A 25,367-nucleotide genomic window follows, 5' to 3' on the forward strand; every position below is an offset into this window, starting at 1 on the left:
ATTCGCACGATGGACATGCCCCGCCGGTCATCTGGGCTGAGCTGCACGATGGACATGCTGCGATCTGCTGGCCGATGTGAATGCGTGATGTATAGTGTAAAAAACTTCAATCAATCAATCAATATGAGGCTTATATCGCGCGTATTCCGTGGGTACCGTTCTAAGCGCAGGGATTTTTATTTTAATTTTTTTTATGCAATTTATATCGCGCACATAATCAAGGCGCAGGGCTTTATTTATGCTGTGTGAGATGGAATTTTTTTTACACAATACATCACGCATTCACATCGGCCAGCAGATCGCAGCCATTTCGGCGCATATCCTACACGTGTATTTTGGTGGACATTTTTATCTATGCCTATACAATTTTGCCAGGAAAGACCCTTTTGTCAATCGTGGGATCTTTAACGTGCACACCCCAATGTAGTGTACACGAAGGGACCTCGGTTTTTCTCTCTCTGATACCGCCTAAACACGCATACACTTGTGCATCTAATGTAAAGTCGGGGTAACACTCGGGAATATGCCCCTAATGGCTTTGCCGCGAGGGCGTAAAACTTGAGTTTCTCTCCCCATTGTTTCAGGCAGCGCCAGAAGAGAAGTGATGCTGAAGAGCTCAGTGACAAGAGCATCACGGGCTACTCCGATCTTTCACCCATTGTTTCAGGAAGCGCCAGAAAAGAAGTTATGCTGAAGAGTTCAGTGACTAGAGCATCACGGGCTACTCCGATCTTTCACCCATTGTTTCAGGAAGCGCCAGAAAAGAAGTTATGCTGAAGAGTTCAGTGACAAGAGCATCACGGGCTACTCCGATCTTTCACCCATTGTTTCAGGAAGCGCCAGAAGAGAAGTGATGCTGAAGAGTTCAGTGACAAGAGCATCACGGGCTACTCCGATCTTTCACCCATTGTTTCAGGAAGCGCCAGAAAAGAAGTGATGCTGAAGAGTTCAGTGACAAGAGCATCACGGGCTACTCCGATCTTTCACCCATTGTTTCAGGAAGCGCCAAAAAAGAAGTGATGCTAAAGAGTTCAGTGACAAGAGCATCACGAGTTACCCCCAGGCCGTCAAAGACTCCATCGTCAAGCGTCACAACGAACTGAGGGCATGCGTCATCCCGGCGGCAAGTAACATGAAGACCATGGTAAATATGCGGACCAAGAGAGAGAGAGAGAGAGAGAGAGAGAGAGAGAGAGAGAGAGAGAGAGAGAGAGAGAGAGAGAGAGAGAGAGAGAGAGAGAGAGAGAGAGAGACTCAAAATTTTGAAAGAGAGAGAGGGAGAGACTAGGAGAGAGAGAGAGAGAGAGAGAGAGAGAGAGAGAGAGAAAGAGAGAGAGAGAGAGAGATGGGGGCGAGAGAGAGAGAGTGAGACCGACAGAGATTTGGGGCGAGAGAGAGAGAGAGAGACTGAGCGAGAGAGAATGAGACTGAGAGAGAGAGAGAGAAAAGAGAGAGAGGGGAGGAAGAGAGAGAGAGACTGAGAGAGAGAAAGAGAGAAGGGGACGAGAGAGAGAGAAAGAGAGGGGGGGGGGGGCACAACGACGAACTGAGGGCATGCGTCATCCCGGCGGCAAGTAACATGGAGACAATGGTAAATATGCCGGAGAGACAAACAGACAGACAGAGATGGGGACGAAAAAGAGGGGGGTATGTTCACATCGATCTGAGGGCATTCGTCATCCCTGCGGCAAGTAACATGGAGAAAATGATGAATATGCAGACGCAGTAATAAGAGAAAGAGAGATGTGGCTCAGAGAGACAGAGACAGAGAGACAGAGACAGAGACGGAGAGAGAGACAGAGACGGAGAGAGAGAGAGAGGGGGGGGGGCGATTGGCAACGATCTGAAGGCATGCGTCATCCAAGCAGACAATGGTAAATATATGGACGCAGTAAGAGTCGGAGGGAGAGAGAGAGAGGGGGGGGGGGGGTAGAAAGAGAGAGAGAGAGGGGGAGAGAGGAGAGAGAGAGAGAGAGAGGGAGAGACAGAGAGAAGAAGAAGAGAGAGAGATGGAGAGAGATATAGAGAAAGATAGAGATAGAGAAAGCGAGAGAGAAAGAGAGAGAGAGAGAGACTGGGAGAGAGAGAAAGAGAGAGGGAGACTGGGAGAGAGAGAGAGAGAGAGAGAGAGAGAGAGAGAGAGAGAGAGAGAGCGAGACTGAGAAAGAGAGAGCGAGCGAGACTGAGAGAGAGAGAGAGAGAGAGGAGAGGAGAGAGAGAGAGCGAGCGAGAGAGAGAGAGAGCGAGAAAGAGAGAGAGAGAGAGAGAGAGAGAGAGAGAGAGAGAGAGAGAGAGAGAGAGAGAGAGAGAGAGAACGGGATGAGCAAATGCGTGAAGAAGACATGTATCCTGGTACATGTTAATATTAGGGCGAATGAGAAGTGACAGAGAAGTGACAGACACAGAGATTGTTTGTGTTTGTCTGTAAATATTTCTGTCTATCCGTCCGTCTATCCGCCCAACCGTCTGCCTGTATGTCAGTGTCTCCACGTGCTTGTACGAGTGTGTACACGCGCGATAACTTTGAACACACTCAATACACATCACCACCGATGATGAGGCGTTGCTTGTGTGTTTGTTTGTTTGTTTGTGTTCAGACCTGGGATAACGAGCTGGAAGAACTAGCTGACGATTGGGTCCAAAAGTGCACATTTAACCACAGGCCATGGGAAGAGAGAAAGACAGAGTCGCATAAGGGGGTTGGCGAAAACATCTGGGCGGGCTCGGGTAAGTGGCCACAAAGTTGACGACAAACTTCATCCCGTGAAAACAGGACTCGATCGCATCGCTTCTTGGCTGACCTTCGTCCGCCATCTTGAACCCCTTCGCACAAAAGCATGTCGTTTCCCCAGCACATGAGGGATAAGGATAAGAATAAGATTTCATATAGTCCTGTGAGGTTACCCTCATGGAAATTCGGGCTGCTTTCTCCCTGGGGAAAGCGAGCTGCCATACAGTATACGGTGCCATTTTGTGTGGGTTTTTTTTTCCTGCAAGCGTGTATTCATGTTTCAAGCCTTGAGACTTTCGCTGTGAACTTGGGTTCTTTATAGTGCGCATGCGTGCACACGGGGGTGTTCGGACACCGAAGAGAGTCTGCACAAAGTTGACTGGGAAATAAATCCCTCGCCGAACGTGGGGATCGAACCCACGCCGATAGCGGCAACTGGTTCCAGAGCCGCTACCGACTGAGCTATTTCCCCGTCTTTTTTAAAGCGACTACCGAGGGCGCTCTTGCAAAGAAACGTAGGGCATGGCTGCGCCTTATCTCAGATCCGCAGGCCGTTTCGCAGCGTAAGACGTCCCAGAACGTTTTACCGCCGTGTCTAAGAAACACTTCGCCCACCGAGAACGCTGTCAACGCTGCCGCGGCGTCTCAAAAGCTAGTGCGCTCAAAAACTAAAATGGCGGTCGTAGTGTTCGGGTTTCTTTTTCACGACGAAACTTTCTGTAATATTGCGGTCCTAATCTCTAGGGAAAACAGTTAAAGAAATACAAATTATCCAGGTTTCATACATTTTTTTACCCACAAAGTCAACAGTTGTATCATTCTAATTGTTTTCTTAGAGCTTAACCGGTGGAACAAAACATCTATCAGAATGTCTCAAAACATTTCTGCAAAAATTCAAATCATTCTCATGAATAGTTTTGAAATTATTTTGTCATCCGTGAACTAACATGTTTCGATACATCGCTTTGCTTATTTTTCCTTTTAATAATTTGTTCTAAGTCAATCTATAAGCACTTTTTGGGGGGATCATATTCTGTTATTCTACATATTGAAGCAAATGCGCACCAACTTTGAACACAAAAAGTTCTGTTTCATGAATGTTGTGGTCAAATGACTTGAAGAGAAAAACGGTGTACTTAGCCTTGAGTCCTTGTTAGGGCGGGGATGTAGCTCAGTCGGTAGCGCGCTGGATTTGTATCATATCCAGTTGGCCGCTGTCAGCGTGAGTTCGTCCCCACGTTCGGCGAGAGATTTATTTCTCAGAGTCAACTTTGTGTGCAGACTCTCCTTGGTGTCCGAACACCCCCGTGTGTACACGCAAGCACAAGACCAAGTGCGCACGAAAAAGAACCTGTAATCCATGTCAGAGTTCGGTGGGTTATAGAAACACGAAAATACCCAGCATGCTTCCTCCGAAAACGGCGTATGGCTGCCTAAATGGCGAGGTAAAACACGGTCATACACGTAAAATTCCACTCGTGCAAAAAACACGAGTGTACGTGGGAGTTTCAGCCCACGAACGCAGAAGAAGAAGAGTCCTTGTTAGCTTTCGTTTTGTGGTCTGATGATGAAAGTTAAGGAAACAAGGAGATCTTCCGCCATTGCATTTGATATTATTTCCAACTTCTTCTCACTCTTTATCAGTTCATAGTTTCAATTGAGAATTCTGTGTTTCTGTATTTGCTCTTTGATGCGATCTTTTTCTGCCTGCAGTGATGCCCAGAGCATGAGGAGCAAGAAGAGTTCATGCTATATTTTACATCAGGGATGCTTTCAATTTCAGCTGGCCAATTGGTGACAGTGCACTACTGTTGCTCTTATTGCTTACCCAGATAATGTTTGGTTTCAAGGGTCATCTCTGTTCTCAAAAACATCTGCACTGTCATACAAAGTTTTCTTGGAGATGAGTATCTACCTCCTTTCATAGCAATTTGACACACAGGCTCGAGTGTTGTGTTTGACACTGACAGTGCTTTTGGCATGACACGATTCCCTGATGCTTTTTGACTCACCTGAGCATGTTATGATGTCAAAGTGTCAGAAATGAGATCACACAAGTGTGAGTACACATATTTTGTCTTGGCCATAGGCTACAAGGCGTATAGTGCTATTGTTCCGTTACATTTTCACCTTTTAGGGGCTGTCATGACTCTTGATTATCTGTCAAATCGATCCAGACTACATCTTTTTTCTGAATAGTTTTAAAATGTGTGTTCTTTTTCAAAATCGAAAGTTATAGCAGCCCCTAAATAGTGAAAGTTTGTTTTGTGTTCTGAGAGCTTTAGCGATGAATGTCTTGTGACCTACCAGCCCAAAATGAATTTTGTCAAAACAATGATTGTAGGTGGCAATGCAGACCCCGTGCATGCGGTCACCAACTGGTACAACGAGACCAAGGACTACACCTACTCCACCATGAAATGCACACCGAAAAAACCCTGCGGGCATTACACTCAGGTAGCACCCTGCCCGTGTGTGTGCTTGCGTGTGTGTGTGTGTGTGTGTGTGTTTAGTGTGTGTGTGTGTGTGTGTGTGTGTGAGTGTTTAGTGTGTGTGTGTGTGTGCTTGCGTGTGTGTGTGTGTGTGTGTGTGTGTGTGTGTGTGTTTAGTGTGTGTGTGTGTGTGTGTGTGTTTAGTGCGTGTCTGTGTGTGCTTGCGTGTGTGTGTGTGTGTGTGTGTGTGTGTGTTTAGTGTGTGTGTGTGTGTGTGAGTGTTTAGTGTGTGTGTGTGTGTGTTTGCGTGTGTGTGTGTGTGTGTGTGTGTGTGTGTGTTTAGTGTGTGTGTGTGTGTGTTTAGTGTGTGTGTGTGTTTAGTGCGTGTCTGTGTGTTTAGTGCGTGTGTGTGTGTGTGTGTGTGTGTGTGTGTTAAGTGTGTGTGTGTGTGTTTAGTGCGTGTGTGTGTGTGTTTAGTGTGTGTGTGTGTGTGTGTGTGTTTAGTGTGTGTGTGTGTGTGTGTGTGTGTGTTTAGTGCGCACGCGCGAGTGTATGTGTGTTTAGTGCGTGTGTGGGTGTTCAGTGCGCGCGCGCGTATGTGTGTGTGTGTGTGTATGGGTGTGTGTGTATGGGTGTGTGTGTGTTTAGTGTGTTTAGTGTGTGTGTGTGTGTGTTTAGTCCGTGTCTGTGTGTTTAGTGCGTGTGTGTGTGTGTGTTAAGTGTGTGTGTGTGTGTTTAGTGCGTGTGTCAGTGTGTGTTTAGTGTGTGTGTGTGTGTGTTTAGTGTGTTTAGTGTGTGTGTGTTTAGTGCGCACGCGCGAGTGTATGTGTGTTTAGTGCGTGTGTGGGTGTTCAGTGCGCGCGCGCGCACGTGTGTGTGTGTATGGGTGTGTGTGAGCGTGTGTGTGTGTGTGTGTGTTTGGCCCGACACACTGACAAGGCACATGTATAGCCTCTCGTAATCCTACGTTTTGGTCCTTGTTTGACGTCACATGGAGTACTGTTTGTTGCCACTATGACGTCATACACCAACCGTTTGTTGCAAGTAAAGAAATAGGCAAGATGGCCAAACAGGAAAACTTGTTCTGGGTACATACCGTAAACTACCTTGTAAACGGTTCCCTCGACAGAATGAAACCTAACAAATCACACAAAAAATGATGAACATAATTATGAGCTTGCGGCGATCATCCTTTTCTGATGATGAAAGTCGCTTGTTCGTTCCAATGCTTGTTATTCTCTCAGGTGCCAGGAGCTTAGTTCTGTATAACTCTTGCTTACTCCATGTTTGCTTTTCTTGTTTTTACAGCCTCTTGTCATTATACAATCGGATGAGTTGTCTCTGCCGAGTGACAAACTTCAATAAACAAACAAAACACTTTGTTCGAAAAATCGTTTTTCCCCCGACACCATTGATCCAAATGGGGACAGTGGGCGTTTATTTAGGTACTGTGACCTGTGCAAAGTTTTTGGCTAAAAGAAGGGGGTGGGCGTTTACTCGATACTGGGCGTATACAAGGTAGTTTAAGGTAATTGATTAATTTTGACTGGCTCCTCGTATATAAAAGTTGCGAGGTTGTGCCTACTCTGAATGCTCGTCTATGTTTTGTTTAATCTGTACCTCACCTTTAAGGGTACCCTTAGTTGGGCTGAAGTCACGTGACCCTTTAAAAGAAATCATGCATACATTTGACCGGCGCAGTGGCGTGGTGGTAAGACGTCGGCCTCCTAATCGGAAGGTCGTGAGTTCGAATCCCGGTCGCTGCTGCCTGGTGGGTTAAGAGTGGAGATTTTTTCCGATCTCCCAGGTCAACTTATGTGCAGACCTGCTAGTGACTTAACCCCCTTCGTGTGTACATGCAAGCACAAGACCAAGTGCGCACGGAAAAGATCCTGTAATCCATGTCAGAGTTCGGTGGGTTATAGAAACACAAAAATACCCAGCATGCCTCCCCCAAAATCGGAGTATGCTGCCTGAATGGCGGGGTAAAAACGGTCATACACGTAAAAATCCACTCGGTTAAAAACATGAGTGAACGTGGGAGTCTAAGCCCATGAACGAAGAAGAAGAAGAAGATACATACATTTGAAAAATGTGCCAGAGAACCAAATTTGAGGGCCTTCTAATGGAATGGAAAGTGAGAGCCAAGACGCATACCTTTGGTGGTATGATGCAGTTAAACATCTCACGTGTTGGCGCTTAATTAACTCTTGCCACCTTGGATGTGTTACGTTGTACGTCATATGCATTAGTGCTATTATGACGTCACACTGTGTGTTGCAGGTGGTGTGGGCAACTACTACGAAGGTTGGCTGCTCGGTGAGACACTGCGATAAGATTGAAAAGATTAGTTGGCCAAATGGTGGTTGGGTCATCCTCTGCAACTATGCACCAACGTAGGTATTTCTGCCCAGTCTGGAATACGGCTGACTCGTCTGTCTGTCTGTCTGTCTGTCTACCGGCCTGTCTGCCGGCCTGTCTGTCTGTCTGTCTGTCTGTCTGTCTGTGAACCTGCCTTCCTGTCGCCTATCTGTGAATCACGTCATCCTGCTTGCCTGTCCGTCTGTCTGTGAAAACGTACGAGAGAGAGAGAGAGAAAGAGAGAGAAAGATAGAGAGAGAGAGAGAGAGAGAGAGAGAGAGAGAGAGAGAGAGAGAGAGAGAGAGAGAGAGAGAGAGCGAGAGAGAGAGAGAGCGAGAGAATTGAATTGAACTTTATTTAACAAGGATTAAGATTTAAGGCTACGCCTTTTCTTACAATCTGTCCTTGGGACGCACAGACACACAATGATAAAATTAAAAAGTTAAAAAGTCAGAAAACTTCAGCACGTGATGATAAAGATGACGACGATGATGATGATGATGATGATGATGATGATGATGATGATGATGATGATGATGATGATGATGATGATGATGATGATGAAGATGAGGCATGAAGAGCATACATATGTGGTTATTCATAAAATCAAATGCATACTATGCAGGTAATTATAAGTACAAGCTGGTAGCAATCGAACATGTAGCAATAGTACAACAAAAATATGTTCAGAATATACAATGCACAGCATATCTTTGGCGTAATACTAATTGTGGTAAATCAAAACAAAGAGAGAGAGGGAGAGAGATGGGGGAGGGGGTGGGGGGGGGGGGGGAAGAGCAACATATAAGACCACATAGCATTTTGTTGTGATTGAGTGAAGTGTCTGAAGCTGGGAAATATTGATATTGAATGATATTGATGCGTGGTTGTACTAAAGCCTGACGCCTTGTGTCTCTTATGTCTACTCTGTTTCTGTTTGACAGTGGAAACTGGCCTAATGTCCACCCCTATAAGAAAGCCGATGGCTACACGCTGAGTCCTGCGTGTAATGTAGACGCAGAAAAAAAAAGATTCGAGGTTTGTAAAGCCGAGTCTGCTGGTGTGACCCGTGCCTCACTCTCTCCGCTGTCTTGGCTGGTCGTGCTGGTCGTATCGACCTGTCTGACATCACCTTAACCTTCACCGTGTCTGACATCACCTTAAACTTCACCGTGCTGATCGTGTCTGACATCACCTTAAACTTCACCGTGCTGATCGTGTCTGACATCACCTTAAACTTCACCGTGCTGATCGTGTCTGACATCACCTTAAACTTCACCGTGCTGATCGTGTCTGACATCACCTTAAACTTCACCGTGTTGATCGTGTCTGACATTACCTTAAACTTCACCGTGTTGATCGCGTCTGACATCACCTTAAACTTCACCGTGTTGATCGTGTCTGACATCACCTTAAACTTCACCGTGCTAATCGTGTCTGACATTACCTTAAACTTCACCGTGCTGATCGTGTCTGACATTACCTTAAACTTCACCGTGCTGATCGCGTCTGACATCACCTTAAACTTCACCGTGCTGATCGTGTCTGACATTACCTTAAACTTCACCGTGCTGATCGCGTCTGACATCACCTTAAACTTCACCGTGCTGATCGTGTCTGACATCACCTTAAACTTCACCGTGCTGATCGTGTCTGACATCACCTTAAACTTCACCGTGCTGATCGTGTCTGACATCACCTTCAACTTCACCGTGCTGATCGCGTCTGACATCACCTTAAACTTCACCGTGTTGATCGTGTCTGACATCACCTTAAACTTCACCGTGCTGATCGTGTCTGACATCACCTTAACCTTCACCGTGTCTGACATCACCTTAAACTTCACCGTGCTGATCGTGTCTGACATCACCTTAAACTTCACCGTGCTGATCGTGTCTGACATTACCTTAAACTTCACCGTGCTGATCGTGTCTGACATTACCTTAAACTTCACCGTGCTGATCGTGTCTGACATCACCTTAAACTTCACCGTGCTGATCGTGTCTGACATTACCTTAAACTTCACCGTGTTGATCGTGTCTGACATCACCTTAAACTTCACCGTGCTGATCGTGTCTGACATTACCTTAAACTTCACCGTGCTGATCGTGTCTGACATTACCTTAAACTTCACCGTGTTGATCGAGTCTGACATTACCTTAAACTTCACCGTGCTGATCGTGTCTGACATTACCTTAAACTTCACCGTGCTGATCGCGTCTGACATCACCTTAAACTTCACCGTGTTGATCGTGTCTGACATTACCTTAATCTTCACCGTGCTGATCGTGTCTGACATCACCTTAAACTTCACCGTGTTGATCGTGTTTGACATCACCTTAAACTTCACCGTGCTGATCGCGTCTGACATCACCTTAAACTTCACCGTGCTGATGGTGTCTGACATTACCTTAAACTTCACCGTGCTGATCGTGTCTGACATCACCTTAAACTTCACCGTGCTGATCGTGTCTGACATCACCTTAAACTTCACCGTGCTGATCGTGTCTGACATCACCTTAAACTTCACCGTGTTGATCGTGTCTGACATCACCTTAAACTTCACCGTGCTGATCGTGTCTGACATCACCTTAAACTTCACCGTGCTGATCGTGTCTGACATTACCTTAAACTTCACCGTGCTGAACGTGTCGACCTATGTGACAAAACACAAATCAAAACGTCACAAATGATGCAAAAGAGCAAACAAACAAAAACACAAAAAAAGATTTTTAAAAAACCACTCAAACGAACAACAACAACAACAACAACAAACAACAACAACAACAACAACAACAACAAACAACAACAACAACAACCAACAACAACAGCAAACAACAACAATAACAAACAACAACAACCAACAACCAACAACAACAATAACAAAGAACAACAACAAACAACAACAACAACAAACAACAACAACAACAAACAACAACAACAAAGAACAACAACAAACAACAACAACAACAAACAACAACAACAATAATAACAAACAACAACAACAAACAACAGCAACAACAGCAAACAATAACAAACAACAACAACAACAAACAACAACAAACAACAACAACAATAACAAACAACAACAACAACAACAAACAATAACAAAGAACAACAACAACAAACAACAACAACAACAACAACAACAACAACAAACAACAATAACAAACAACAACAACAACAACAAACAACAACAACAACAACAACACTTCCGAATACACAGCTAGAAATTAAATGAGTCAATAACTATTATAAGTCATTCCTGCTTTCGTTGTCCCTTGTTTTAATACAACTCTATTTTAAATTTCCTTCTTCGTTCCCCCGCCCCCCGCATCAATCAAATAAAACTCATTCTTAACATATTGTGACCCTCCACCACGAAATGAGTCGCATGTCACCTCGCGCGGTTCTGCGCTAGGCTTAATAAAAGTCCGGGGAGTGTCTGGTAAGTCAAGTCAAACAGTTTATTTACCAAATGCAAAGCACAGGATTTTGTTATGGTGTATGCATCCAAACTTCACACTCCTTCCACACGCATATTATATCATAATAACAGTGTGAGGGTCACCTTAATTAGTCACAGGCGTATAACTCAAACAGTTTTCGCTCTTTTCTAAAACGGTTTTCACCAATGGATAGAGCATAAACAACTCTTTAGAAAAATGTAAAAATATGAAAATCATGCAAAGGTGACATGCGACTCATTCCGTGGTGGAGGGTCACATATGTGGCCTGGAGCAATTTTTGCTTTGTGTGTCAGTGTGTGTGTGTGTGTGTGTGTGTGTGTGTGTGTGTACGGTAATTAAAGGATGCAGTGCCGGGTGTGTGTGTGTGTGTGTGTGTGTGTCGTAATTAAAGGATGCAGTGCAGGGTGTGTGTGTGTGTTTCAGTGTGTGTGTGTGTGTGTGCAGTGGTGTTGGTACACTGTGTGTGTGGCAGTGTCACAGTGTCTGTGTACAGTATTATGATGTGGGTGCATCACTGATGTATTAGAGTTTGTGTGGTGTGTGTGTGCGTGTGTGTCTGTGTGTGCCCAGTGTGAGTGTGTGTGCCGGTGTAACACGAAATTTTTACTCCACGAAAAATTTACTCCGGAGTAAATATTTCGTACGAAATTCTTACTCCGAGAACACTTTTCGTACGAGAAAAGAACTCCCCAAGGCACGACAAAATTACTCCTTCCACGAAATGTGTACTCCCCATTTGTGTTACTTCCAGTAAAAATCTCGTACGCAAAAATGGGATGCGGGCGAAGGGATAATGCCAATAAGTGATCTCGCGCACACGAATGTCGCGCTACCCTCCTTCCACGCCTTCCACCACCAAGACTAACAGGGGACAAGGGAGTAAAAATGTCGTACACCTGGCATGGGAAGTTAAATTTCTCGTGTTGGGGTGAAGTAATTTATTCGTTATTTATTCGTCAGGGGAGTAACATTTTTGTACGAAATGTTTACTCGGAACTCACCTGTCTTGGGGAGTCATTTTCTCGTGCAATGGGGGAGTGCTTTTATCGTAAAGGGAGTAAGTTTTTCGTACGAAATGTTTACTCCGGAGTAAAAATCTCGTGGGAGTAATTTTCTCGTGTTACACAAAACTTGACTAAATGTAAAGAGCTCTAAATATGTGTAAAAAAAAAATTTAAAAAATCGATTTCCTTGCCAGACAAGGAACTCAAGGCTTCCTGTCAGGGAGAGAATGATCGAGCCGAACTCATTTTGACCTAAGGTCAGGATGACTACTTGAAGTTGTAGGCCCTATCGTGTTATTTTCAATCAATATGAGGCTTATATCGCGCGTATTCCGTGGGTACAGTTCTAAGCGCAGGGATTTATTTTTTTATGCAATTTATATCGCGCACATATTCAAGGCGCAGGGATTTATTTATGCCGTGTGAGATGGAATTTTTTTACACAATACATCACGCATTCACATCGGCCAGCAGATCGCAGCCATTTCGGCGCATATCCAACTTTTCACGGCCTATTATTCTACTAGATGATTACCCGCTCCGCCGGGTACCGGCTTCGCCGGGAAGAAGTAGAGCCGAATACCAGGCTGCGCCTGGGACCCGGCTCTGCCGGGTGTACGCCGGCAAAGGAAAGGAGATAAACGCGCAAAACACTGGAAACCTTCTAAAAATAGTAACGTGCAGTGACCTTCTAAAAATAGTAACCTAGTAACGGGAATATGGATTGACGCCACACGGAGGAAGGGAGATAATCGCGGCTGAAAACACTGGAGAAGATAACCCGGGAAGAGTTACTGGTAGTGGATCCCGACAACAACAACAACACGTGACAACAAAATCGGTTCAGCGCGCACAGCGCTGCGCGCTGAGAGCACGTGTTGAAATATCTCATCGATGAGGCTGTGTCCGGGGTGTAGCTGAATACGGTGTCCAAATTTGAAAAAGATCCACCGAGAACTTTGGCCGTGCATCGCGAACAGACAGACAGACAGACAGACAGACAGACACTAGTCGTATATATATATAGAAGTCACACGGGTATTTTGGTGGACATTTTTATCTATGCCTATACAATGTTGCTAGGAAAGATCTTTTTGTCAATCGTGGGATCTTTAACGTGCACACCCCAATGTAGTGTACACTGCGAAGGGACCTCGGTTTTTCATCTCATCAGTCCGAAAGACTAGCACTTGAACCCACCACCTTGGTTTACAGTCACGGAGATTCGTGAAGGCCTCTTCACTGGTCCTCATTTTTGGCTCACGTAAGTGTAGCCTATGCGATGATAAACTTTGTCTGTCTGTGCGTGCGTGCGTGCGTGCGTGCGTGCGTGCGTGCGTGCGTATGTATGTATGTGTGTATGTCTGTGGTAGAAACTTTAACATTTCCGAGTCTATGGATTACGTCAGTCTCGGTCAAAAGTGTTCGACGTGTGTGATAGAAACTATTTGAAGACGTCACAGTATGACGTAAGAGGGTTAGACGTCACGCAAAGGAATTACTGAAAGTCTCGGTCATTGTTATTGTGAGCGGGCCGAGACTTCTTGGCAGATCCAGGGTCTCGCTTTCTTGCATAGTTTCACCTATGCTTACTGTGTGTGTGTGTGTGTGTGTGTGTGTGTGTGTGTGTGTGTGTGTGTGTGTGTGTATGTGTGACGGAGTGATTGAGTTTGTGTTACTGTTTGTCGATTTCTTACGTGAGCCTTGAAGGCTTCGCCTCTTGTTTCAACTGATTTTGTTAAGAGAGAAAGCCGACTACCAAACACAACTTGAGTCAGTGAAACTACCGCAAGAAAACAAGGTAGGCCTAGTTATCAGCAAGAAACCCCCCCAAAAGTGGTCCATATTATTATTAGGCAACCTTCCCCTATGTGTGTAAGTGTGTGTGTGTGTGTGTGTGTGTGTGTGTGTGTGTGTGTGTGTGTGTTTGTGTGTGTGTGTTTGTTTGTGTGTTTGTTTGTGTGTGTGTTTGTTTGTGTGTGTGTGTGTTTGTTTGTGTGTGTGTCGCAGTGACTGAGTGTGTCACAGTGTCACACGGTGTGCCACGGCGTGTAGTGTGTGATGTGTGTGACGGCATATGCACTGGGTGTGTCAGTCACAGCCTGGGTGTGCCGTATTAGTGTGTGCCACGGTGTCACAGTGTGTAGGTGCCACAGTGTGTGAGCAGGGCCGGACCAAGTTCGTTTGAGGAGGGGGGGGGGGGGGGGGGGTCCAACTGAAGGCAGGGGTAAGTCCACATGTTTTTTCTCTGAGAGGTACATTGGATGGCCAGGGGGGGGGGGGGGGGGGGTCCGGAACCCCAGGAACCCCCCCCCCCCCCCCCCCCCAGATCCGGCCCTGTGTGAGTGTGCCGCCAGTCAGTCAGTTTGTCACGTGCCGGTGTGTCTGTGCCGTTAGGCACAGCACGGTGTGCTGGCCACTGACTGACTGAGTGTCAGTGTGTCCGGCAGTGTCAGTGTCACCGCCAACTACGAATAGCCGCGCTACACGATGTGTGTAGGTGGGTGCGATCCAAGCTTCACATTTTCGACAAACAAGATCCTTTCTGTCTGCAAAATGCCGAATACCTAGCAACAACTCCCATGAATTCGGGAAACAAATGCTGTTCTTGAATTATACAAATCCAAGTTTAGTTGTCACAGGTTTTTAAACGGTTCAAAATTTCTTCTCATCCGGTCAAGTTTATACGGGTAGCTTTAGTGCAAATTCAAGATGGACGCCGTTTTTTCAGCTGCAAAGGAAAACAACGTAGCGAGGCTGGAAGATTTAATTGATGGATCAAGACTTTGGCTGATAGATGCTGCAAACGAGTCAGGGAAGACGCCGATTTCGATTGCAGTCGAAAGCAATAGTGCTGATGCCGCTAAATGGCTGATCGAGAGGGGCTGTCGTCTGACACTGACAGAAGACACTGCAGTGAGCGCAGTAGTGAGTAGGCCTGCATACATGTGTGCATGAGTTAGTGTGTTTGTGCTCATGCGCATGTGTGCGAGTGTGATCCTGTGTGTGCATGCGTGCGTATGTGCGTGCCAGTGGGTGCGTGTGCCGGTGAGCGTGCATGCGTGTAAGCCGTGGCTTTAATAGCAGCCGTTTTGGAGAAAGAGAGAGAGAGGGAGACAGAGAGAGGAAAGAGGAACACACACACACACATACACACATACACGCGCACACAGTCTCTTGCCTATCAATAACAAGCAATTCACAAACACGCATCACACCGGGCACAATGCTTTGGGATTGAACAACCAGCAGCGAAGTAAGCACAGGCCAACGACTTGAAATCTCTGCCGCTCGCATACACAATACAAATGACAGAGTTGACGAATTTGTCTATCGCGTTCATACCTCCAGCAAATTTCTGCTAGTGCTCAGATTTGCCTAAAACTTTAGCAAATACTGATACATGTATAACCATTATTGGCCCTGTGTTTGTGTTTGTGCTCATGCGCATGAATTTTTGGCATAACACCCTGAATTAATATAAATATTTTTAAAGTTCTTTTGGAAACGTTACGTAACTTTACCTGTATTGCCAATTGATATAAGTTATGGAGATCTTTATTCACCTATTGGTCATGTTTTCTGGAAGTTTCAAACGTTTTCATTGAGACATAATTTAGGATCATATATTAAACTTTCAGTGGAGGACCCCCTAAAAAATGACTGCAAAACGTGCTCTTTTGGGCCTTTCAAACTGTTAACCCCTACCTCATTAATTTTGAAAACAGATTGCATCAAGACTAATCAAGTTAGGTGCACAAATGAAACTGTTTTTGAATGGAAATTGAATGGCATTTCCATCGATATGCAGGATTGTTTCTTATCAGCAAATCCTGAATTTTTACAGATTTTAAAATACGGGACTTGGGTTTTTGTCAGGTCGATTTTTGGGGTACCATGACTTCGGCGGTGGTCACGTAATACCTAATACAGAAATCTTTAATCCGAAAAGTGTGCAAGGTAGCCAAGTGAAGGGCCTTTAATGGCTTACAAAGTTTGAATAAAATGACACGTGAATGTTGGGGTACGAAAATGGGTGCAATAATTTTTTTGTTCAGTTTATATTTTTAAGAACTTTTTCTCATAACGTCTTCAGTGGTCGACACAATCTGCATACTCTATCACATTACTCTGCTGAAGCCTCGGTTCGACCAACTATCACTACACGGGTGTCGTCTGCATGAGTTGCAGGCTATTTCCGGGGCGTGGCCTCTTGACATGAAAAGCGCTACAAAAGGAGTCTATCTAAAGGTCGTCTGCACTAGTCGGTAAACAGTCATGGACAGCCAATCAGATTAGGCACAAAAAAAAATATGTCTGTTTACGGTAACCCGACCGACCCTAGTTTTTAGGCCCGACCCTAATCTTTTTTTTTGGATCGTCTGGAAAAAAAAAGGAAAAAAAAAACGCATCCAAAATAGAGCTGTTTGCGCTCAAACAGCAGACGACAGAAGGTAGGTAAGCTCAAAGTACTGTTAGGAGTAAAGGGTCGTCACTCGTGTTACTTCCTTTCAAAATGGATGCACGCAGTGGACTGGTGTTCGCCACCCGCTAGCTGTAAAGCTTGATAAATGTTGTCATGAAAAGGATGGGGTGAAAATTATCAGTACCTATCCAGCGAGTTTTAGTATCATTAACGTTTTTCAACAGGCAAAAACAGGGATTGATGAGAAGAAATGAACTGTGAAACATCATAGAGAGGGGAGAAAAAAAAAAGGAAAAAAAAGCCGACCTACCGACCCTATTTTTTCACTCTATGTTACCGTAAACAGACCTATTTTTTTTTTCGGCCTTAGCAGCTGCGCGGCCCTATTATTTTCCTATGTAGCGAGCAACCAAAGGCATCCGTGTCTTATGGCTTGCCAAATCCTAACGTTCCTTGCGGCGAGGGTTGCCCAAGAAATTGTACGCACTCGCTTCACTTGCCAATCCTCGCCTTTAAAACACAGGGGGTCGACAGGTTTTTGGGTTGAGCAAATAACGGGTCAACTCTTTGTGCAGACTCGATACGGTATCACATTTGAATGGTATCACATTTGAACATTGAATTTTGTTACCCAGCTGGTTATGAATGAAAATTGGAAAAAATTATGACAATTACATTTATCACACTGAATTCCAAAGGAGTTTATAATGCTGCATTTAATGTCGTTTTCCCCCCGTTTTATTTGAACAGGTAAGCCAATCAATGGTCCCTGAGGAAGTACTACCTGCAACAGCGAAGTCCGGTCAGTTCTACCCTCCACTGCTTGCCGCTGTTGCTTCCCATTCCACACAAATGGCCACGCTGCTTTTGCAGGCCGAACATGTTGAGGTCGACGAGGCGTACAGAGATGTGACGCCGCTCATCAGGGCTTGCACGGAGGGGTTGAGGGACATGGTCACACTGCTTTTGGATCACGGAGCAGACGTCAACGGAAGACAGATCAGCGATGATGACCTTGACCTTGAGACGGAGAACCCCAGAGAGTGGGAGCATCGACCGCTGTACCATGCTGTAGAACACGGTCATGCAGATTTGGTCGAGATTCTGGCGAAGAGAGGTGCTCGCTACGTCAACCTTGGACCTCTGCCCTGCCACAACTTCTGGGCAACGCAGAACATTCAGCTGCAGCGCTGCTGGGGTTCGATTCTGGAACTGGCGGTGGTCAAGTGCTGCCCCAAGGTGGAGTTCCTCCTGGACTTTTATCGGGTGAATATCAGCGGCTTGGACGCCTACTACGCCCTCGCGCTGAGCGTCACCGCCAAGAGAATACCTATGGTGCGACTCTTTCTGGATAAGTATTACCTCACGCCCAGCGGAGAAATCCCAGGTAGATTGGAACTGTGCAACAACTACTGGCTGGTCATTCGCTTGGCCGTACGAGAGTGCAAAGAGGAGGAGACAATCCCCATCCTTCTCCTGCAAAGGTTTGGCGTTCTCTTGGCAGACGACGCCGACCGAAGCCGGATTGTCAGTCTCCTGTTTGTCGCAGTTTTGCGGAATCTTCCCGGAGTTGTGGCCAAAGTGGCGAGGATACTGACCTCTCACTTTGACGTTGCTGCCCTGAAGGAATGCCCGTCGGCAGGGACGCTGCTAAGAGACGTTCGAGGCATGGCGCTGTACCACGGCAATCAGAGGATCCTGGAAACGCTCCAAGACTCCGACCTGCTGGACCTGCACATCTTCCCGGACGCCATATTTGAGGTCCTGGCATGTGAGAGAACAGGGACTGGGGCCAGCGTCTATGTAAGTACACATTATAATTGATTTTAGGCCGAGAAAAAAATTGCAATGTTTTCTATTCCCTGATCAACCTTTTGAGACCTAGATTTAGGGCGGGGATGTAGCTCAGTCGGTAGCGCGCTGGATTTGTATCCAGTTGGCCGCTGTCAGCGTGAGTTCGTCCCCATGTTCGGCGAGAGATTTATTTCTCAGAGTCAACTTTGTGTGCAGACTCTCCTCGGTGTCCGAACACCCCCGTGTGTACACGCAAGCACAAGACCAAGTGCGCACGAAAAAGATCCTGTAATCCATGTCAGAGTTCGGTGGGTTATAGAAACACGAAAATACCCAGCATGCTTCCTCCGAAAATGGCGTATGGCTGCCTAAATGGCGGGGTAAAAAAACGGTCATACACGTAAAATTCCACTCGTGCAAAAAACACGAGTGTACGTGGGAGTTTCAGCCCATGAACGCAGAAGAAGAAGAAGAAGAAGAGACCTAGATTTGTCAGATTTTCTGATCATAATATAGATCTGTAAATTTAACCCCATTTTAAGACTCCTTCCTTTTTTAACCCTCTTGGCATGATGAGCCACGATCTATCTTTGGCTGGCCAATCAGGAGGCTTGTTATGTTTCTTCATCCTTTCGGATCGTCTGCACAGCGTTTCTCACATTTTCCAAGCTTTCGTTTACTGTTTTTCTTGCAAAAATGAGCGATATTGATTGCGACAGGGAGCAGGTAGATAATGATCATGATACCAGTGAGGAGTATGTTGTTGACAGTGAAAATTAGGAAGGTAAATATATGCATCATTTTATTTCTGTTTGTACATGAACAAGAGGCACGTGGAAGCCATTTGTAGAATAAAAATAGTTGATCTGACTGAGTTGATCGTCGAGTTTGGCTTCTTTACATTTACATTGGTTTGTTTACAATTACTCCCGCCACCCTACGGCATGTTTATTTATCATTTTTATACTCTGTACATTCATGTAGCACTGCAAATCGGACAAATTTCATTGCAACTCTTAAGCTTTTGTCTTTCCAATGATATATATATGTATAGTTTTCTGTGTCTAAAATTATCATGAGAGTTTGAGACCACTTGTAATTAAAAAACAAACAGTACCCATTTTGAGTTTTGCAGGCTCATTTTACACCAATTTTTAGTGTACGCTTTTAAATTCATGCAGTGCCAAGAGGATTAAGACAGGATTTGCTCAGATTTTTAAAAGGGGGTTTCATTTCCACTGGATTTTGCTTAATCCTCAGATTTGTGGATGTCTTAACTCTTAAAAGAGGGGTTCACTGTATATATAGCTGTAAGCTGAAATCAACATTATGTGTTTGCAGGACACGCTGTGTTGGCTGATGGAGCGCGGCCTTGACCCCTCCGTGCGGAACATCAACAGCATGCAACCCATTCACGCTGCCGTCAAACAGAAACTGCCAGAAGCCGTCAACGCTCTGTGCTGTCTTGGTGTGGACGCTGATTCTCAGATCGGAACTGAGGATGCTCTGTCGCCGCTCCAGGTGTGTGTGTGTGTGTGTGTGTGTGTGTGTGTGTGTTGTGGTTATGTGTGTGGTTGTGACTGTGTGTGTGGTTGCGTCTGCATGTATATATATGTGTGTGTGTGTGTGTGTGTATGTGTTGTGGTTATGTGTGTGGTTGTGACTGTGTGTGTGGTTGCGTCTGCATGTATATATGTGTGTGTGTGTGTGTTGTGGTTATGTGTGTGCTTGTGACTGTGTGTGTGGTTGCGTCTGCATGTATATAGTGTGTACATGTGTCACTGTCAGTGTGTTTGTGTGTGCGTGTGTGTGTGTAAGTAATTCAGTTAGCAATTTGCTGTGTTGAAATGTATTGAACGTACTCAAGCCAAGCTACATTCATAGTGTACTGCACATGATTGAAATAAATCTTATGTCTCAGGTACACATGGACCTCTGTGTTCTGCAGCTGGGAACCGAGCCTCAAGCAGACGTCATGAATATGCTAATAAGCCATGGGGCCGATCTGGGCAAGGTCAACGTTCGAGGCTACACGCCGATTTCCGTCCTTTTTTGGTTGGTGGAAGCCAGCAGCAGAGAGAACATCAGTCAGAGACCGTTGATCAGTTGTCGCTACGAGTTGGCGTCGATCAGTAACATGAGATGCTTGCCTATACACGCTGCTTTTGTGAGAGTCAGCCGCCCTGCGTTGTACGCTGAAGGTGAAGGTCATGGAGATGACGGATGTAGGGGGGCTGAGGGGGAATTTCACTGTGGCTTTCAATCTTCAGGGAGACAGTGTGCTGACGACAGCATGGAACCTTTCTCCGCCACTTCGCCTCACTCTGCTCCGTCAAGCACAGACCTGCTCCGCGACATGGCGGAGAGCCCGGTTCCCCCCTCACCGGAGATATCCGACGACTCCAGAGTTCCTTCCTACCTGTTGCCGGGCAGTCCTCACAGAGCTTTCTTGGAAACGCTGACCAGTAAGTTTGGTCTAGAGCTGCTAGCCATGGGGTCAGCGACTCTGATTGGTCACGAAAACTGGCACCGCATGCACAGACACCTGCACAAGGCTGGCGTACAGTGGAGGCACGTTCCATCACTGAAGGCGTTGTGTTGGAGAAAGACTCAGAGGAGTATAGGAAGCGTCAGGTTTCAAGAGAAGGTAGATTTGCTACCACTGCCTAACGCTTTGAAGGCGTTTTTGAAGAAACTGTGATGAGGAGAGCAAAGACTTTGTCCATGTCGCTTTGAGGGCCAGTCGACCTCGTGAAAACAGTTCACTTCACAGTCCCAGATCTGGCCGGGATTTAAAATGGGATAAGACGATCCCTCCACTTGGTCACATACCAAAACTTAACACTCTGGGGCATCTCTATGCACCATGGGATCAGATAAGTCCCTCTTTAGCAGGGATGTCATTAGGCGTCGGACATCGGACATATACCGATGAAAATCCCCAAATGTCCGATTCACATTGCCGCATGTCGGTCAGATGTCCTATCGTTTTAGCCTGAGCGTGGTCATTGTCCGATATGTACTCCATTCCTTCGGACAGCGCGATATTCGTTAATTTTCATTTCAAGATACAAATCTTCTAAAAGACCGAACGCTCTCGTGTTCAGCTGACACTGAAGTTGCCAGTGCCGCGCCAGTGCGGATCTTTTCTTTTGTTGGGAATTCCCGAACCGTTTGCGGTATGCGCCGTTTGGGTATAACCGTCTCGGTGCAGCGCACTGATCTAAAAATAGTGGATTATTTTTAGATCAGTGCATGCAACAGGAGTACGGGAGACAACTCCAACTGACTAAATTTGTCGTCTGCTTTTGTTTTCGATACGAGACGAAGCACTGAATTATGCCGCTGAAAAAAAACCTAAAGCCTGCAAAAGATCAGCATTAGATCAAACCGATCATTATGTTTTTCAACTTTTATCCAAATCATGCAGTTTGTAATCAAAGTAAGAGCTCTGAAGTTGTTCATGTTGGTTTCTTTTTTGTGGTTTCTTTGAAACTAAACAAATACAACATTATACGCACACTGTGTTGATGTATTTACTATATTATGTGTGTGTTCTACAGCGCGTGGGTGTGTGTGTGTGTGCGTGTGTGTGTGGGCGCATGACTTTGGAACAATTCCATGGAATGTGTTATAAGCTGTTTGGCGCAAATTCATAATGTCCTATTAATCTTTCTGAAAGCGGTCAAATCTCCTATTGATGCTGAAGAACTCGGGACATTTGTCCTATAGGTATGAATTTGTAGCAACATCCCTGCTTTAGGGCGAGGGCCAGATGCAAAAAAAAAAACATATCTGAACTTTTTCTTGTCGCCCTCAAGACTAAAACATTGTCATTGTGGTACATGTATTTATTTTTTCAGAATTAATTTCCTAAAAGACACTGGTTTCTTTTTCAGAAATTAATTCATCAAAAAGTTTCAACTTGCCACGGCAAGAAGTCAGCGTGTTGATTTCTGGTGTTTGACCAAGTGGAGGAAAGGTCTTACCTCATGTAAAATCCTGTTCAGATGTGGGATAGTAAGACCCACTGTTTTCACAGAAAGAACTGTGCCTGTGAAATTGAAAATCCTGTTCAATATTACGCTTGAAGTGCTTTCAAAGATCATGTTACCAGAAACACTGTTGTTCTAGCTTACAGTGACTGTAAAAGTTAGTCATGCCTTAGATGTTTTGGTGCTGTGCTTTGTAACTTCTAGCTCACCCTATGTGCCAGCCAGACCCCCCGCGGGTTAGGGGGAAGAATTTACCCGATGCTCCCCAGCATGTCGTAAGAGGCGACTAACGGATTCTGTTTCTCCTTTTACCCTTGTTAAGTGTTTTTTGTATAGAATATAGTCAATTTTTGTGAAGATTTTAGTCAAGCAGTATGTAAGAAATGTTAAGTCCTTTGTACTGGAAACTTGCATTCTCCCAGTAAGGTCATATATTGTACTACGTTGCAAGCCCCTGGAGCAATTTTTTTATTAGTGCTTTTGTGAACAAGAAACAATTAACAAGTGGCTCTATCCCATCCCCCCCCCCCCCCCCCCCCCTTTCCCCGTCGCGATATAACCTTGAACGGTTGAAAACGACGTTAAACACCAAATAAAGAAAGAAAGAAAGTGCCAGCCAGTTGTGTGATCAGTTTTAGGGTAAAAAGTATTTGTTTTGTATGTGTGTGAGTGCTTATTTTTTTCTTTACCGGAAATTACCAGGGGGAGTTGTGTGTGTGTGTGTGTGGTGGGAGGGGGGATGTGACTGAGTTAGTGTGCAAGTGTGATGTCACCAAATATAACATTGCTAAATAATGTTGGAACATTGCCCAATTATCTTGCATTACTATATGTATGTATATTATTATTATATCAGGTTTTTGATGTTTGTCCTTAAAGGCACAGTAAGCCTCCCGTAAACCATCACAGATACTGTCAGGCTTTTACACACAGTACAAACACTTCCATATATGAACGCTCACCAAACGGGAACATCCTAGGTGCCCTCCGTAAAGAGCGAGCAATTTTTAAAGAATTAATTTTGCGGATTGTCTTAGACACTTTTTGGGCCGTGGTGCGTTTTGGCGCTAGACCTATCTTTTAAAATCGAAATAATAAATTGACAGCTTGTTACACAAACATTCTTAAATCATAAAAGAATTATTTTTTCATCAAGACAAGATCAGTACAATTCAAAGTTTTGAAAGTTTGAAAAAAGAAAAGCCCGGAAGCAGGGTCACGTAAGGTAGTGGCTCTCGTAGCAGACGACGGTTTATGCATATCACCAGTTCCTCTCAACATTCAAAAGCCATCGCTAGAGTTCTTGTGAACCACAGCCGTTTGTTTCGTGCATAGTGAGAGGTACATAATAACGTGCTATTGCAGATAAGCTCACATCGAGTCGCAATCAAATTACTAACTGACCACTACATTGTGAAAAAGGGAAACTGGATCACACGGGTTCACGATGGCTCAGGGGTGAGATAAACCACGCAAAAATAAATTCTTTGAAAATTGTTCGCTCTATATGGAGGGCACCTAGGATGTTCTCAAGCGGTGAGTGTTTAAATGAAAGGGTGTTTGTACTGTGTGTAAAAGCCTGACAGTATCTGTGATGGTTTACGGGAGGCTTACTGTGCCTTTAAAGAGTGTTTATCAAGCTTTCTTATTTTCTGAGCATTTGTGTGATAACCTTTGTTTTCCATTGATAAATAACGATTCTACAGGGTTATCGAGGGTTATCGATTGTCTACAGGGTTATCGATTGTCCACAGGGTTATCGATTGTCTACAGGGTTATCGATTGTCTACAGGGTTATCGATTGTCTACAGGGTTATCGATTGTCTACAGGGTTATCGATTGTCTACAGGGTTATCGATTGTCTACAGGGTTATCGATTGTCTACAGGGTTATCGATTGTCTACAGGGTTATTGATTGTCTACAGGGTTATCGATTGTCTACAGGGTTATCGATTGTCTACAGGGTTATCGATTGTCCACAGGGTTATCGATTGTCTACAGGGTTATCGATTGTCTACAGGGTTATCGATTGTCTACAGGGTTATCGATTGTCTACAGGGTTATCGATTGTCCACAGGGTTATCGATTGTCTACAGGGTTATCGATTGTCCACAGGGTTATCGATTGTCTACAGGGTTATCGATTGTCTACAGGGTTATCGATTGTCTACAGGGTTATCGATTGTCTACAGGGTTATCGATTGTCTACAGGGTTATCGATTGTCTACAGGGTTATCGATTGTCCACAGGGTTATCGATTGTCTACAGGGTTATCGATTGTCTACAGGGTTATCGATTGTCCACAGGGTTATCGATTGTCTACAGGGTTATCGATTGTCCACAGGGTTATCGATTGTCTACAGGGTTATCGATTGTCTACAGGGTTATCGATTGTCTACAGGGTTATCGATTGTCTACAGGGTTATCGATTGTTAATGTTTACCATGCTCTTATGTCTGATATTCTTTACTCTTTTTTTTTCTTCTATGTATGCAATTAGTTTTCAGTTCAGAATGCAAAGTTTAAACCTTTCGTTGATATTTTGTAATTGCATAAGATCAAAACATTGGTATTTATATTAAAAACAAGGTCTTATTTATTCACTACAGGTACCAACTTTTTTTTATAATACCAAGCAAGTTTATAACTGAAACAGTTGGTGTATGCTGTACACTTTTTTGAGGCTGTGTTGGGAAAGTTTTTCTTCTTTCAAAGTGTTTTGATTAATTTTGGGGGGAAAAGTTTAATAAATTACTTGAAATAAATTTGATATTTATATCATATGCTTGTGTCATTTGTTTTCCTGAGTGTACTTCGCTGTACTCTCTTTGTCTGAATCATACTTCGTGCTTGCAGTTCAAAGTTGTGATTTCCCTTCAGCACATGCCTACAAAACCCTTAGGTGTGTACTGTGTGTGTGTGTGTGTGTGTGTGTGTGTGTCCTCTCTCTCTCTCTCTCTCTCTCTCTCTCTCTCTCTCTTAATATAGCTCTATTCAAACAAGGCTAAATCACATACACCGCCCTCCTCCTACCTGAACTTAAGTTCCCCATTCTGATATATTATTTTAGCAAGTTATATTTAATATTCTTATTTGGCTAATAATTTTTTTTTATGTTTCTAGTTACGTATTTATTTACTTATTTATTACATTAT

The 25,367-nt window shown here is 44.7% G+C and overlaps 3 protein-coding genes across 3 annotated transcripts in view; 2 read left to right on the forward strand and 1 right to left on the reverse strand.

Moving 5' to 3' along the window:
- The window catches only part of LOC138946675 (uncharacterized), an 11,854-nt gene extending 3,053 nt beyond the window's left edge, over nucleotides 1-8,801 (forward strand). Inside the window, exons 3-7 of the mRNA XM_070318099.1 lie at nucleotides 1,000-1,144; nucleotides 2,598-2,727; nucleotides 5,076-5,188; nucleotides 7,447-7,559; nucleotides 8,469-8,801. Of these exons, the coding sequence (XP_070174200.1) occupies nucleotides 1,000-1,144; nucleotides 2,598-2,727; nucleotides 5,076-5,188; nucleotides 7,447-7,559; nucleotides 8,469-8,661 (694 nt within the window). The 3' untranslated portion in view covers nucleotides 8,662-8,801. The remainder of the gene's footprint in view (nucleotides 1-999; nucleotides 1,145-2,597; nucleotides 2,728-5,075; nucleotides 5,189-7,446; nucleotides 7,560-8,468) is intronic.
- On the reverse strand, nucleotides 8,665-10,147 carry LOC138946560 (uncharacterized). The gene is made up of 2 exons (XM_070318001.1): nucleotides 8,720-10,147; nucleotides 8,665-8,673 (listed from the first exon to the last, which is right to left on the reverse strand). Exons 1-2 carry the CDS (start codon nucleotides 10,145-10,147, stop codon nucleotides 8,665-8,667), a joined length of 1,437 nt encoding a protein of 478 aa, XP_070174102.1.
- A 4,551-nt stretch (nucleotides 10,148-14,698) lies between these two features.
- On the forward strand, nucleotides 14,699-24,107 carry LOC138947397 (ankyrin-3-like). Its single transcript, XM_070318851.1, has 4 exons — nucleotides 14,699-14,923; nucleotides 17,175-18,227; nucleotides 19,560-19,739; nucleotides 20,140-24,107. The coding sequence occupies exons 1-4, from the start codon at nucleotides 14,711-14,713 to the stop codon at nucleotides 20,917-20,919; spliced, it is 2,226 nt and encodes a 741-aa protein (XP_070174952.1). The 5' UTR covers nucleotides 14,699-14,710; the 3' UTR covers nucleotides 20,920-24,107.
- The last annotated feature ends 1,260 nt before the right edge of the window (nucleotides 24,108-25,367 follow it).

Source organism: Littorina saxatilis, linkage group LG14, assembly GCF_037325665.1.
Source record: "Littorina saxatilis isolate snail1 linkage group LG14, US_GU_Lsax_2.0, whole genome shotgun sequence".
Lineage (NCBI taxonomy): Eukaryota > Metazoa > Mollusca > Gastropoda > Littorinimorpha > Littorinidae > Littorina > Littorina saxatilis.

Bases quoted from the DNA above. Each gene is read 5' to 3' on its own strand.
- LOC138946560 (XM_070318001.1), bottom strand. From the start codon at position 10,147: ATGTCAGACACGATCAGCACGGTGAAGTTTAAGGTGATGTCAGACACG.
- LOC138947397 (XM_070318851.1), top strand. From the start codon at position 14,711: ATGGACGCCGTTTTTTCAGCTGCAAAGGAAAACAACGTAGCGAGGCTG. The intron at 14,924-17,174 runs GTAGTGAGTAGG...TTATTTGAACAG, and splicing joins AAGACACTGCAGTGAGCGCA to GTAAGCCAATCAATGGTCCC. The intron at 18,228-19,559 runs GTAAGTACACAT...ATGTGTTTGCAG, and splicing joins GGACTGGGGCCAGCGTCTAT to GACACGCTGTGTTGGCTGAT.